Source organism: Triticum urartu, chromosome 1A (genome assembly GCF_056163025.1).
Source record: "Triticum urartu cultivar PI428250 chromosome 1A, HENAU_Tu73, whole genome shotgun sequence".
Lineage (NCBI taxonomy): Eukaryota > Viridiplantae > Streptophyta > Magnoliopsida > Poales > Poaceae > Triticum > Triticum urartu.
The window spans coordinates 22,297,743-22,312,376 of record NC_141873.1 but is presented as its reverse complement, the minus strand read 5'-3'; the positions used below and the strand labels follow the sequence as shown (position 1 = coordinate 22,312,376).

The 14,634-nt window shown below is 43.4% G+C and overlaps 1 protein-coding gene across 6 annotated transcripts; it reads left to right on the top strand.

Moving 5' to 3' along the window:
• Positions 1 to 7,690: 7,690 nt before the first annotated feature.
• On the top strand, positions 7,691 to 14,634 carry LOC125543572 (uncharacterized). 6 transcript variants are annotated; one of them, XR_015617394.1, is made up of 9 exons: positions 7,691 to 9,521; positions 10,549 to 10,606; positions 10,766 to 10,806; positions 10,985 to 11,043; positions 11,465 to 11,678; positions 12,172 to 12,611; positions 13,427 to 13,609; positions 13,716 to 14,131; positions 14,237 to 14,634. XR_015617394.1 is itself a non-coding variant. In XM_048706975.2 (8 exons), exons 1-8 carry the CDS (start codon positions 8,228 to 8,230, stop codon positions 13,869 to 13,871), a joined length of 2,388 nt encoding a protein of 795 aa, XP_048562932.2. In that variant the 5' UTR covers positions 7,691 to 8,227; the 3' UTR covers positions 13,872 to 14,161. The 6 variants fall into 6 exon arrangements, 4 of the variants coding, with proteins under 4 accessions (XP_048562932.2, XP_048562908.2, XP_048562928.2 ...); XR_015617393.1 differs by having other exon boundaries at positions 13,716 to 14,128; positions 14,237 to 14,633; XM_048706975.2 differs by lacking the exon at positions 14,237 to 14,634 and having other exon boundaries at positions 10,988 to 11,043; positions 11,519 to 11,678; positions 13,716 to 14,161.

Sequence of the window (14,634 nt, the reverse complement as noted above, 5' to 3'; positions counted from 1 at the left end):
CTTACTCTTGTGTGACCTGTTGGATCTTTATCGCATAGCTAAGAACATATACTCCCTCTGTTCCAAAATATAAGGTGCATTTGTTTTTTCCAATTTTTTTTGCAAATTTGACCAAGTTTTTAGAAAAAAATATAGCAATATCTGCAGTAGTAAATTTGTATCATTAGATCCATCACAAAAAGTATTTTCATATTTTATATTTGTACTAGCCCAAATACCCGTGCATTGCAATGGGACAAAATTTTAAGGTGTATTTCGATTTTAAGCAACACGCATTCCAAAATCCACTCAATTGCACCGTTCAAATAATAGTATAAATTTGGATTCCAAATGCTGTAGTTGACTAATTATTTTAGCAGTGTTGCCTTATTTTCGTGATAGTTGGGCCGGCTAAGTTGGAGCACGGGTTGTGAAAGGCCTAGGTCGAGCTACGTGCACCACGCGAGGATCTCTTCGTTGGCACAAACCTCCCTACAAAACACTCTTATGGTCTGCGGGTTTATCCTCTCAAAAATATGCTTTTATGGTCTACAGATTTAATTTGCCAAATAAAAGGATTTTTTGACGGAGCGAACATTTTTTGAATGGATGAATGTTTTTTGATTTTTGTGAATGTTTTCTCAAATTCATTTTCAAATTCAAGAATATTATTTGAATACATGATCATTTTAAAAAAAATCATCACTTTTTTATTTCCCGAACATAGTTTTCGAAATTGTGATTTTTTCATAATATGCAAACAACTTTTGAAAATCACCAGCATTTTTTTAATTTGCAAACATTTTATGATTTCCCGAACATATCTTCAATTCTTAAAATTTTATGATTCCTCAAACTTTTTTTTTCAAATTTTCAACTTAAAAAAATTAGATTTTTTGGAAATACTAAATTAATATTAAAAACAAAAACAAAAATTAGAAATAGAAAAGAAAAGGCAAGAAAATGGAATGAAAATGGAATGAAAAAGGGGACGGGGACGTCACACCCCGCACATGGGCCGCCCCATGAACGCGTGGGAGGAGGAGGTACATGCTTGGTTTTAGAGAGAAAAAAGGGAGATAAATAGGCTTAATACAGAGCTGGAGACAACAAGTATGAGGCACGCTCTAAAAAAACCCTTCCGATATGAGTGTATGTGGGAAACAAAGGAAGATTTTCATCAAGTAGTGGAGGAAGCCTGGAACCGTAATCAACCTTCTCTTTCAGTTTCGGACCTAGCTGCCAAGCTCAGTTCAGTTTATGTAGCGCTAGCTCAGTGGGGACGCGGGTCTTTTGGATCAGTCCGGCAGGAGCTGCGTCTGTTGCGACATCAGCTAGCTACCCTACGGGCAGTACCGGGTCGGGTGGGCCCAAGTGAGGAGGAGAAGCGAGTCCAAGATCGCATGATCGAAGTTTCTCTGGCGGAGGAGATCATGATGAGGCAGAGATCACGAATAAAGTGGTTCGCTGAAGGGGATAAGAATACTGATTTTTTTCAGAAAAAGGCAAGTGCCCGCAGGGCAAAAAACAAGATAACTCAGTTGCAAAAAAATGATGGTACAATCAGTACTGATCCGGAGGAACTGGCACGCATGGCTACTGAGTTTTACTCTAATCTCTATACTTCGGAAGGTACAATTGGTATGGAGGAAGTGCTCTCCCATATACCATCAAGGGTAGATGCTGCGATGAATGCACGCTTGAATAAGCCATATAGCAAAGAGGAGGTCAAAGAAGCGCTATTCCAAATGTTTTCAACCAAAGCTCCGGGACCTGATGGATTCCCGGCGCACTTCTTCCAGAGGCATTGGGACTTATGTGGAGAAGAGATTACAGGTATGATCATAAGAGTGCTCGATGGAGTTGACTCACCGGAGGATATCAATCGTACGTTCATTGTTATGATTCCGAAAGTTGCTAGTCCAAAAATTTTAGGACAATTTCGGCCAATAAGCCTTTGCAACGTAATCTACAAGATTGCTTCAAAGGTCTTAGCTAATAGGCTGAAAATGATTCTTTCAGAGGTGATTTCAGAAGAGCAGTCAGCGTTCGTTCCTGGACGTCTCATCACGGATAATTTTATAACTGCCTATGAGAGTTTACACTATATGAAAACGAGAAGAGTAAAGAGCAATCGGTTTTGTGCGTTAAAGCTGGATATGATGAAAGCGTATGATCGAGTGGAATGGCCATACTTGAAGGCGGTCATGACGAAGTTCGATATTAGCCCGAGATTCATTAAGACTATTATGAGGTGCGTATCGTCGGTGTCTTTTTCGGTTCTTTTTAATGGAGGTGTGCTGGATGATTTCAGGCCTTCTTGTGGAGTTAGGCAAGGGGATCCAATATCCCCCTATTTATTCGTTATTGCTGCAGAAGGTCTATCTTGTTTGCTGAAAAATGGCATCCGCGGTATCAAGGTGGCATCGATGGCCCCGGAGGTCAATCATCTTCTGTTCGCAGACGACAGTTTGCTGTTTTTTGAGGCATCAAATGACGAAGCAAGGAGAGTCCGTGACCTGCTGCAGGTTTATTGTAACGCCTCCGGCCAGAAAATCAATGCTGACAAGAGCTCCATTTACTTCAGTAAGGGAGTTCCGGACAGTTTAAGAGGTGAAATCAAGGAGACTCTAGCAGTTCATACTGAATCTCTCTCGGAGAAATACTTGGGTCTTCCAACCGATGTTGGTAAATCCAAGGAGGGATGCTTTCGATACTTGAAGGATAGAATTTGGAAACATGTACAAGGGTGGATGGAGAAGTGCCTCTCTGCAGGAGGAAAGGAGGTCTTAATTAAATCAGTTGCCCAATCAATACCAACATATTCGATGTCATGTTTCAAGTTGCCTCGTGGTCTTTGCAACCATATTAATGGGCTTCTGAGGAAATTTTGGTGGGGGAGTAAGAAGGGTGAAAGGAAGGCAGCATGGGTCTCCTGGAGCACTATGACAAAGCCAAAGTATATGGGGGGAATGGGTTTTCGCAATATTGAGCTTTTTAACTTAGCTTTATTAGCTAGACAAGCTTGGAGGATATTACAAGATCCGAGTTCATTGAGTGCCCGTGTCTTGAAATCAAGGTACTTCCCGGAGGGAGAGTTCTTGGATGCGCCACTTGGGTCAAATCCATCTCAGGTGTGGCGCTCAATCAGGGAAGGAAGAGAAGTTTTGTCTCTGGGCTTGATTAAGCGTATAGGTACGGGGGAGGACACACAAATTTGGCAGCACAACTGGCTACCGAGGGATTTCAAGCTGAGACCGATCTGCTCTCGATCAGCTAATCCGCCCCTGTTGGTGTCTGACCTTATTAATCAGTCAACCAGGACATGAAATAGGCAAGTATTAGAAGATCACTTCATTGCACCAGATATAGATGTCATTCTGAATATTCCCCTTAGTACACGAGTGCATGAAGATTTCTGGGCGTGGCACTATGATTGTAGGGGCATTTTCTCGGTACGTTCTACTTACAGAATGATCTCTGGAATTAAATTTCAGAGAGAAGACTGGTTGGAAGATCGAACCAGTAGCTCGAACCAAACGGCGACGAAGAATGACTGGTCAAGATTGTGGAAAACAGAAGTGCCATCAAAGGTCCGGGTTTTTGTGTGGCGTTTGGCCCACAAGTCTTTGCCGATCGGATCGACCAGACACGAAAGGAAGATGGCTACGTCTCCAGTATGCGCGATATGCTCGGCGACCGAAGATACTTGGCGGCATTCTCTTCTCAACTACCGGATGGCTCGGTGTGTCTGGGCTTTGGGAGATGAAGGAATTCTTGAGCATGTGATATCAAATCAATCTGAAGACGCAAGACAGTGGCTCTTTTGGCTGTTTGACACGCTACCTCGACATGATCTAGCCCGTGTGCTAATCACAATGTGGTCTATCTGGTGGGCTAGGAGGAAAGCCATCCATGATAATGAGTTTCAGAGTCCCTTAACTACAATGAGTTTCATCAATCGCTACCCGCAGGACCTAGAGATCACCGCTACTTCTCTACCAAAAGCTAACGCAGGAGTGCTGCCGCACCGGGTGCGGTGGGGCTGGCTTCCACCGGCAGAAACTGAAGTGAAAATAAATGTTGATGGAGGTTTAGCTCGTAGTGGGAACAAAGGTGCAGCAGTAGCTGTTTGCAGAGACTGCAAGGGAACTTTCCTTGGAGCATCAGCAGTTGTGTTTGACGGACTCTCTCATCCTGCCACTTTGGAAGCGTGGGCATGCAATGAGGCTTTGGCCTTGGGCCAAGACTTGCATGTTCAGCGACTGCTAATTGCCTCTGATTGTGCCGAAGTAATCACCAATATGAGCCGAGACATAGCTGCAGTGTATGCGCCAATTATGCAGGAGATAGATATTCGCAGAAGGAATTTTGAGCATGTTGCCTTCCGTCATGAACCAAGGGAATGTATTAGTGAGGCTCATAGATTAGCTAAGGCCGCGTCGACCCTCGACGTGGGCCGCCATGTGTGGCTAGGGACTGTCCCGGACATTATTTGTATTCCAACCTTTTTAAACTTTGAATAAATCCCTAGTTACACCTAAAAAAATAGGCATTTTCCTATTTAACGCATTCTGCGTCAAAATGTCGGGCAAACGCACAGAGGGGATCGAACAGATCGACTAGATGGGCCGGCCCATTTAGAAACTAGGGGTGCATTCTACGGAACCTTCTGGAAGGTTCCATCTGGTTCTAGGTTCCCAAACTGGATTACTTTTTCTTTCATCCTGTTTCGTTTTTTTCTTTTCTGTCACTTTTATTTTATTTATTTTTTGTTTCTCCTGTACTTTTCTTTTCTTTCATCTTTCTTTTTTTCAAGTTTATTTCTTATTTTATGTAAATTTTTAGAAATTTAAAAAATGTTAGCATGCGATGATTTTTTCTAAAAGTTTCCTAGTTTAAAATTTTGTTCCGAAATTCTAAAAAAGTATAGACTTTCAAATATTTGTTCGCTTCTTTTTACAAAAAATGTTCCAAATTTCAACAAAACAGAATTTTAAAATATTCAAAATTGAGAAAATGTTCGGTAATTTCACGTAATATTCCCACTTGAAAATTTTAAAAAATATCGATGTCTTGAAAATTTGTTCACAAATTCAAATAATGTTGGGGAATATTAAAATATGTTCCCACTCCACATTTTATTCACAAATGTAAAAAATGTTCCTGATTTCAAAATTTGTTCCCAAATTCGAATAATGTTTGGGGACTTTTAGAATATGTTAGCATTTTTTTTGTTCACAAATTCAAAAAATATTTAGGAATTTCTAAAAATGTTCCAGCTTTCGAAATTTATTCACTAATTTAAAAAACTTCATTTTTCTAATTTTTTTTCAAGAATTTGAAAAATGTTCTGGCAATTTCGAAATTGTCCATGCGTTGGAAAATTGTTCATAACTTCAAAACAAATTATTAATGTTTTTCAGAAAATGTTTTTGTTTTTTTACAAATTGTTCGTAGTTTCAGAAAATGGTAATGTTTTCAATTTTGTTTCTTTTTTTAGAAAAATGTTTGAGATTCCCCAAAAATGATAACATTTTGCGTAAGTTTTTCCCGCTGTAGTTTGGTTATTTTAGAGTTGCGCTGCAAGTTTGGCACAAAGGTTAGTTTGTCGGAGTGGCATGGTCAGCTTGTGCGTTACTCTGAAATCAAGTGATCGAATCGCAGCTCTAGCGTGCTGCATTTTTTCGAGTTTTTGCACATCGCGAACCCAAAATGGGTCTGCCCATAGGCCGCTCTCTGTGACAAAGAGCTGCCATTTCGCACAGGCGGCTCAACGACTTGGCCGACCCATCAAGATCGAGACCGACATCGAACACGCACTATGGTGGAAAAAAATCGCTATCGCGGGGATTCAAACACGGGATCTAGGGCTATACATGACCTGCTACTACCAGTTGAGCTAGGAGTATCTGAGCATATGGTACCGTCAACAAATAAAGATCCAACACGTTGCGTAGATTCGAAATGGAATTTCGAAAGCAATTTTTTTTCAAAAAAGGGAATGTTCTATGAAATGCAAACGCTTTCTAAATTTCTGAACAAATTTAAAAAAAACTATAATGTTTTTGAATAACGGGATTTTTATAAAAAAAATCTGAAGATATCTCGAAAACGGGAACATTTTCTCAAATTCCAAAACAAAATTTGGAGATGCAAACATATTTTGAAACTCCTGAACAACATTTGAGAACACAAATAATTTTTGAAACTTGTGAACAATTTATGAAACTAAAAAAAATGAAAATCTAGAAAAAAAATGAGTTTTGGTGGTCTAACAGTAACTCCAATAGCTCCCTTAAAAATCTTCCCGTAAAAATGGTTTTTTAGCCTTCCTGTAAAAGTTAGAGGATGTTTCTTGAAAATTACTTTTGTCAGTTCTCCTAATCTTCTTTCCCTAAATGCATTTTAATTTATTTTGTTTTTAATTAAACAAAAATGATAATTTATAGGACCCGCTAGTCGGTGACATCGTGAGCGGTGTGGTGGTTGTCGATGATAGCGTGGCGGCGGTGATTTCCCGGCGTCGTGGGCGTGGCGGCGACGAGCGTGCGCGGCGGTGCGGGCCTGATGGCGCGATCGATGGCGGCATCTCGGCGTGGTGGCGTCTGGTGTTTCGGGGAAGGCAGCGGCACCGTGGCGGCGTTCCAGTGAAATTCCGGTGACACGACGATATTCCGGTGGGTCGCGGGTGGAAGTTTCAGGTGGTTACAATCTCTCCAAGAAAATACGGGAAGGCCATCTTTCTGTAAATCAGTTGGGATGACCTTTTTTATGGGATCCTCTAAAGATAAGGCCAGTTTACAAAACTGTAGGAGAGGTTTTTTTGCCCCAACTTCATGTAAACGACAGTTATTTTAGAGATAGAAAAACTGTTGAAGTTGCTCTAAGACTTGAGAAGCAAAGCCATCCGGGAGGCACAAGTCTATTAATTTTCTAACAGTGATTTTGGTAGGCCAACCACAACCAAAGAGAAAATGTCGTTAGTCTTGACCGCCACTGCGTTGGTTTTGGCCACGGCAGCGGCATGCCGCTGCTCCAAAGGTGGCAAGAGCACCCACGCAACGGTTCTGGACATGGTGATGGGAGCCCTGGTGGGTGGCGAACGCGTGTGGATGAGTTTCTGGGCCCGACGCGTGTTAGCATGGAAGATCATGTTGACACTCTACGATCGGGTGGGCTGGCGGGTTGACAAAGATCCATCCGTTTCCGAGTTTGGTCAGGATCGGCCTTCCTTCGAGCACTAAGGGTGAAGTAGGAGGGCGGAAGCACACGGTGTCGCCATGTCGATCAATGTGAAATTCGATGCTCCCAAAGCGCACGGTGTTGGCGGGGGAGGGCGGCATCACATCGTAGAGCTTAGCCATGATGGCCTTCACTCAAAAAAATGTGTGTATGGATTTGAAATGTTGATACAGGCTGGGGTTGGGTGGACCCCATGGCGTCGCCCTCGATACAACCCTACGGCGGAGCCGTGCCGGGTTTAGGCTGGACTTGAAAAAGCCTGATGTTCAACAAGCAAGCCCGAGCCCAGCCTGACATCATGGCACATTTTTGCATTTTACACAAGCCCGAGGCCGGCCCGACGCAAAAGCCCTAAGCCCAAGCCCGGCCTGACATGACACTTTTTTTGTTACAGAAGCCCGAGCCCGGCATGATGTGACAAGCCCAAAGCCCCAGGCTCTTCAAGGTGACTTTTGGGCTATCCGCCAGTGCTACTCCCAGAAAACTTAAAAAAAAAGAGTAGAGTTCAGTACTGGATCCGCTGCTGCAACCGCCGTCGAGCCGCCGTCGAGGAGCGCTCCACCGTCCGGCCGCTGCGTCGGACAGCAGCCACGCCCCCATCTTCTCCCCGACCCCGATCCAGCAGCACCCACCCACATTCCCCATCTTCTCCCCTGTCCAGCAGCCACTCGTCGCCGTCCGGCCGGCCCACCTCGCCCGCATCTGCCGCTGCGAGCCCGCGCGCTCGTCCCTACCCCTCGACCTCAGACGGGCAGGCCAGCATTCCCCCCGTCCGGCCGCCGCGTCGCAGCTTCTCTCCCCATCCGGCAGGTGCGGCGCCGCATCTGCTCCGTCCACCTCCGGCAGCCGCGCCCCTGCCCCCGCGCGCATTGTTTCCTAGGCATGGCGAGCGCGCGGCAGCTGTAGGGATTTCTCCGTTGGCGTGCAGCGGTGCTGTGGCGGAGGTCGGGATTTGGGGATCTCTCCACTCGCGGGCAGTTTGTGCGCCAAGTGCTCGTCTCTGATGGCTGAGGAGGAGGAGGAGGGCCCTGCAGATGCAGCCGTCGTCGCCAACCCCCTCCACGACGGCGATATCCTCAGGGAGATCTTGCTCCGCCTCCCGTCGTCGGCATCCCTTGCCCAAGCCGCGCTGGTCTCAGGCCGCTTGCGCCGCATCGCCTCCGACTCCAAGTTCCTCTGCCGCTTCCGCGAGCGCCATCCGTCCTCGCCCCTCGTCGGCCTCTTCGCCTCGGATGACGGCCGCGGCTGCGCGCCGTGGCCCCATTTCTACCCAGCCCGCTTCTGCAAGGGTCCCGACCGGGACATCACCGCCGTCACGCGCAAAGGCGACTTCTTCCTCACCCGCTTCGACGGCGAACCGAGCCTGCGCCTCCGGGACTGCCGCAACGGCCTCCTCCTCCTCTCCCTGGAGGACAGTTCCCTCTGCATCTACGACCCTGTCTCCAAGCGGCGAGTGGGTATTCCCCGCCGGCCACATGATGGCATGGCGGGCAGGCAATGCTTGGCAGACTGCTTGCTCGACGCCGGCCGTGGCACTGGCACGTCCTCCACCGTGCGGCAATGTGGCCCAAGGACGATGCCACAAGCCATGGAGTCCTTCCGTGTGGTGTCCCTGCAGCAGCAAAGCCAGGAGATACGAGCCCTTGTGTACGACTCCAACACTCTCGAGTGGCACCACCACCCGTGGGTGAGTCCGTGGACGGACGGCATAAAAAGGCTGCCGAAATGGGGCACCACGGCGATGTACGCAGCCGGCAATGTCTTCTGGAGGTGCGCCCAACAATCTTTGGTGCTCGTGCTTGAGACGAGCACCATGGAGTTCTCGCTGCGCCCTCTCCCGCCGGACTTGAGCTTTCGCGTGCCTTCAAGGTACGCCATCGGAGAGATCGAGGACGGCAAGGGCTGCCTCGTGTGCCTTACAGGCCTGACTGGCGAGGAAACCCCCACCTTGCAAGTTTGGGTACTCGATACCAACATGTGGAAGCTCCACTCATCATTGAACAACAAATCGTGGAAGCTTGACTCATCGGAAAAATGGTGGAGGCTCGAGAAGAAAATCCCTGTGAGCCGACTGCTTGGCGAATCTGCTCAGGTGCGGCAAGTTCGCATGGTGATCAATGGACTAGCGCTGCTTTGCAAGGACGACCACGACCCCCAGTTTGTGGTCGACTTGCAGAGCATGGCTCTGCTGGCCAAGTTTCAGTTTTGGGGATACCCGTACCAGATGTCATGGCCGCCTGCTGGGTTGGCCGCAACTAATTCCAGATCCACATCTTCTCTGAAAGATACCAACATAGGTATGGATGCACAAAGTTTCTTTGTACTCCCTCCGTTTTTATTTAGTTCGCGTATTAGATTTGGTCAAAGTCAAGCTTTGTAAACTTTGACAAAGTTTATAAACGAAGATATTAACATATACAATAATCAATCAATACCATTAGATTCATTATTAAATGTACTTTCACATCATATAGATTTGTTATGGTAAATGTTTATATATTTTTCTATAAACTTGGTCAAACTTTACAAAGTTTGACTTCAGTCAAACCCAATATGCAGAGTAAATAAAAACGGAGGGAGTAGCTCAGGCTACATGGAACCTCTTATCCTCAACCCTCCAGCCTTGCTCCGTACTCTCCAACTAACTTATAACAAGCAGATTTCTCTTTTTTGTTTCTCTTAAATGAAATAATATATGAACTTCAAACTTTGCAGATTGAACAAACATTAGAACATCAATGTGTGAAAAAACTTTCAGATTTTTTGGTCTGATGTAAATATAGAAAATGAGATTTTGTTTGACTAGAAATATTATTTTAAGCATTTAAAATGCATGAAAAAATCTGAAAGTTTTTCCCCAGATTGTAGTTAGAATGTATTGTTGTTCTGCAAAATTTGAAGTTTATATGTGTGTCGTTTGAGCAAAACAAAAAAGACAAATGCGTCTGCACGGATCGCGATGCAGAAATGGATGGCAAAGATAAGGGGTACCATGTAGCCTGAGCTACAGAAAACCACACTCGGATGGATGTTATGCTGCAAAATGGAATCTTACACTTCTCTGTCTTGAAACACTAACAAAATATAGCTCGATCACATTGCTTGCTTATTCCATAGCGCCGGTAGTTTTTTTTTAATCTGCCATCATTTTTCCTTTTTGTTTGTGAAGTGACTCACATGTCATACTATTTTTAAATGACTCACAGTTCTTACATTCGTATATCTGCTAGGATGAGTTAGGTGAGATGCTTGAATGTTGTGCAACATGTAAATGCACCTCCTAATCTAACTCCTGTTTCTTCTTTTTTGCTATTGTGATCCTAGAAATTGCACCAGTTTTACCTGAAGGGGAACAGAGCGAGAGCGGAAGCAGAAAGAAGAGGTATGATTGTCTAGTAGGGCCGTGCAATAAGTTCAAACCATTCGATGCCCTTAGAAATGCTTTCCTGCATCAATATATTTACTTCAAAAATAACAAAAAGAAGAGTTGCTTATCTTAACTGTGTTATACGGCAATAGTAATACAAATATTCTTGCGCAGTGATGAATCGGGTATGCATCTAGAAGAAAGCTGCAACCCTGGTACGCTACTATGATCCTTGATTCTCTATTGGTGTGGAGAACTATAGATCTTCTCTTAAAAAACTCCACCTTGCCCCTAATTCGAACCCTTAAAGGAATGCACAATTGCATGCTAGTGAGTGTGCTACAAATATTATTAATGAGAGTATAATATCTGAGTTCCCATGAATCATGCTAGCAGGATTCAAGGTTAATGGTGATGGTGATCATGAAGTTGGTAATCTTCGCAAATACCATGTAAAGCTCAATCCCTCTGTTTCTCTTGTTTGTTTGTTTGTTCTGTTTTTGGTTATTTGACTTTGAGAAGGGAGAGATGTGGATAGTTAAATGTGCTAGAATAGGCTTTCATAATTATTGCAAATGTTCTTTGCATGTTCCATAAAAAACAAAAACAAAATACTTCCGTAACTAATGACTAGAATATGAGAGCTACTTTGTGTGTGTGTGTGTGTTTTTAGAGAATTCTCAATGAAGTTTGCTTATTTTACCATGGTCTAACGTGTCATGTTAGCTAGTTCTATCTAAAAAGAGGCTTTCATAATTAATTCTATTATTTGGAGGGCTTTTTTGGCGAGAATTCTCAATGAAGTTTGTTTGTTTACTTTATTCTGGGACCTGGCATGTTGGCTTGTTCGTTAACTTCTGCTTTGGATGCCAGAAGCTTCCAGGGAATTATAAAAGGCCAGTAAAAATATTTCGATATGCATTCCAGGAAGGCACTCTTCTGCAGTCTGAAAATGCACGATTTCCAGAGATGGAAATGACGGGGTCTACATCGAGTGTTGGAACGCTGCTGGACAGTATGCTAAACTTTAAAGATAAAGATGGATCACATCTCATCAACGGCATACAAGCCCCACTCGTATCAACAGGTACTGTGTTTTCTCCTTCGAATTAAGGTGTTCTTTCCCCCAATTTCATTTTCATATAATTAGTAGAACATCATACATATAGTCTTTCTAGTTCCAGAAGCAAAAAGAGAGAGAAAAGAAAACAGCAAGCACCCCACACAGCACTGCAACGTGCAAACCATAACCACTACCATCATCCTTCAACCAAACAAACGTAGCCTTTTTGCCAAGCAACATGCCTGGAACACAGCCACAGCTTCTCCGACAGCAGCTGGTGAGAACAGAGCTTGACATGTACTGTAGATCTCTAACCATTTATCAGTCTCATCACCATCGGGGCCCAACCTTGTCTCCTGTGTAGGCTGGGGAATAAAAGGATAGGATGGAAGGGGAGAAATGGGGTGGATGTTCCTTATTTTATTTTGCGAGGGAAAGAGAACATATATTAGATGTTCCTTATATTTGTGCCGTTCCTGAAATAGATTCAGGTATATAACATCGTTTCGTACTGCAGAACTACACAGCAGCCAGACTCCTCTAAATTCAGAGCAACATGGCATTGGTGAGAAATCAAGTCAAGATCTGCATGGTTGTAATACTAGGATTCAGCTAATGGAAAAGGATCCGTGTCATGATGAACTGACTCTGCAAACAGCTGGTGTTTTCCCTTCTGAAAGCTGTAACGGGGATATTCTAGAAGATAAATCTGGAACCGACAACCTGCCAAAGAATACTAGAGAAGATACTGAAATGTTGGAGCAACAGAATAGTGATAAGGCTAACATAGAAGTCAGTTGCGCCGACAAAATGAGTGAAGTGCTCTATGATGATAACAACACCTTGGAGAAGAGTACAATCTGTGGTGGGAAGGTTACTGTAGAGTGCCACTTGGCCTTATTACACAATAAAAGTTCAGAAGCTAGGAGTAACGCCATTTCATCTCCAATGCAGAAGGTATTACTAGCACATTGGCACACACAGCTGCACGTGCAACATCATTATTCTCATAGATATAAATTTTTATATATGTATTTCTATTGTTTACCGAAAAGTGATTATAAGTGAGCCAAAAACATATTATAATATCCTCACTGGTTACATTTTGAATATTTTTTGGTTGCTTTGATTATAGCCAGTAGAGAACCTACACAATTCTAATAGTTTTTGGGAAATTATATGAAAAGCGTAATATTTAACATAAAATTTCGTAACAACTGGAAATCTGTTAATCACTACAATTGAACATATATAGCCACTGATATATGTGGTCAATGAAACACTAGCATTTTTGTTCTTCTATAAATTTCACATAATATTCATCTAATTTCTATGGGATCAATCAAACAGCCTTCTTTTTACCCGTCTTGGTATTTCGTATTTACTTTTTTTGTTCTCATTTGTATTTTTGTATTATGCTCTGTCCTCTCCCTGCTTCTTCAATCCCGAGGTCACATGCCGATTTCTAGAGGCTACAGTTCCGTTCTCCATCATATTTGTTTAGAAAAATGTATCAATTGTGAAACAAACTATCAGTATTGTTCAAATAGTGTCATAATTGTCATAACAAAAAGTACACTTGTTAAAGAAGAGCTTGGTCAACTTTAAAGTCTACTATCTTATGTACATCTAGTATTTAAAGTTAGTCAAGAATAATAATCTTATGTAAATGCAAGTGTGTAACTTCACTTGTATTATTTGAAAGTGAACTTTACTTTGGATATCGGATTACGATTGCTCACATATATGTATATCCTTTTAAAATGTTTCAGAGGCCCTTTGCGTGCCAGTGCCATGTAGATGGTCGCACCATGAGCTATGACAGTAAGAACAATTTGGCCAAGCCTTTTAGGGAAGTCCATAAGCAGAAGAAACGTTTCACGCGGAGATTCACTGTGTGTTTTTCTTCAAAGAAGAAAAGGAAAATCCATGAGGGATCTAGTGCTCACGTTGAGGTAAACACAAAGCAACCATCCCATACCACATAGTTTACCTCCTGTACCCATGCCTTTCTCTTTCAGAAGTTTATCAGACACACACCAACTGCTTGCCATTTTGTAGCTTTCCACCAATAGGATTAATTGTGTCAGCACCTCTCCTGCCGGTGGACCAGAAGCCCATGAAGAGCCCAGGCCCGCACAAGTGGTGGGCCGTCGCACAAGCAACCGACCACGTAAACCAAACAAGCTAGTGAGTGGAGACGACTGGTTCGTTTGAGAAGGGCAATTTAAGCAGCTCACATTGCCAGGAGGGAAGTCGTCGAAGATCAATCATGGATCATAGTTTATCTAGGCTCTCAACCCTAATTAACCCTCCCAATTCTTGGTTCTTCTATTCCGCACAATTGTGCTTGTATCAAGCTTGTAACCTGAATCCAGCATATTTCCTGAACCCTGTCTAGTGAATTCAGTGCGTGAACTAGATCCCAGTTAACAAAATGCCACTTCAAGGACTGCAGCACGACATTTACAAGGGTGGTATTTGCATTCTTACATGTTTTTTCTTTCTTTCATGGGTTTGTTTCTCTGAAATTTACTGCAAAACTGTTTTGGTTTTTCATTCTCGGCAACTTTGAATTTCAGAGACATAAATGTACCAAGCATTACAAGGAGCAACAGGAGCAGGGGAGAAGAAAGGACATATGTACAGAGAGCCTTACACATATGTGCTGGAGACACAGCCTTGCAGTCTGCACAAGTCTGAATCTTTTGTGTTCGTGCAGTATTTTTTGTACATGTTTTCCGGATACAGTTGCAGCAGTGTTTAGGGTGAGTTCTTTTTTTTTTGTAACCTGGCATAAATTATGAGGTGTCGTGGTTATGTTTACAGCATGGCTCCAATTCTTCTTCTAGATGCAGATTCTGTTCGCTGTGCTGTACTTTTGCACAAACCAAAAACTGAAGCAGATCAATGTTCAGAGTTGATATGGCCCCTTTCCTGAAGAAAATTAACTGTTGCAAAGTTTCTTGTGTGCGGTCCC

Bases quoted from the DNA above. Each gene is read 5' to 3' on its own strand.
- LOC125543572 (XM_048706950.2), top strand. From the start codon at position 8,228: ATGGCTGAGGAGGAGGAGGAGGGCCCTGCAGATGCAGCCGTCGTCGCC. The intron at 10,807-10,984 runs GTACGCTACTAT...GAATCATGCTAG, and splicing joins AGAAGAAAGCTGCAACCCTG to CAGGATTCAAGGTTAATGGT. The intron at 13,610-13,715 runs GTAAACACAAAG...GCCATTTTGTAG, and splicing joins GATCTAGTGCTCACGTTGAG to CTTTCCACCAATAGGATTAA.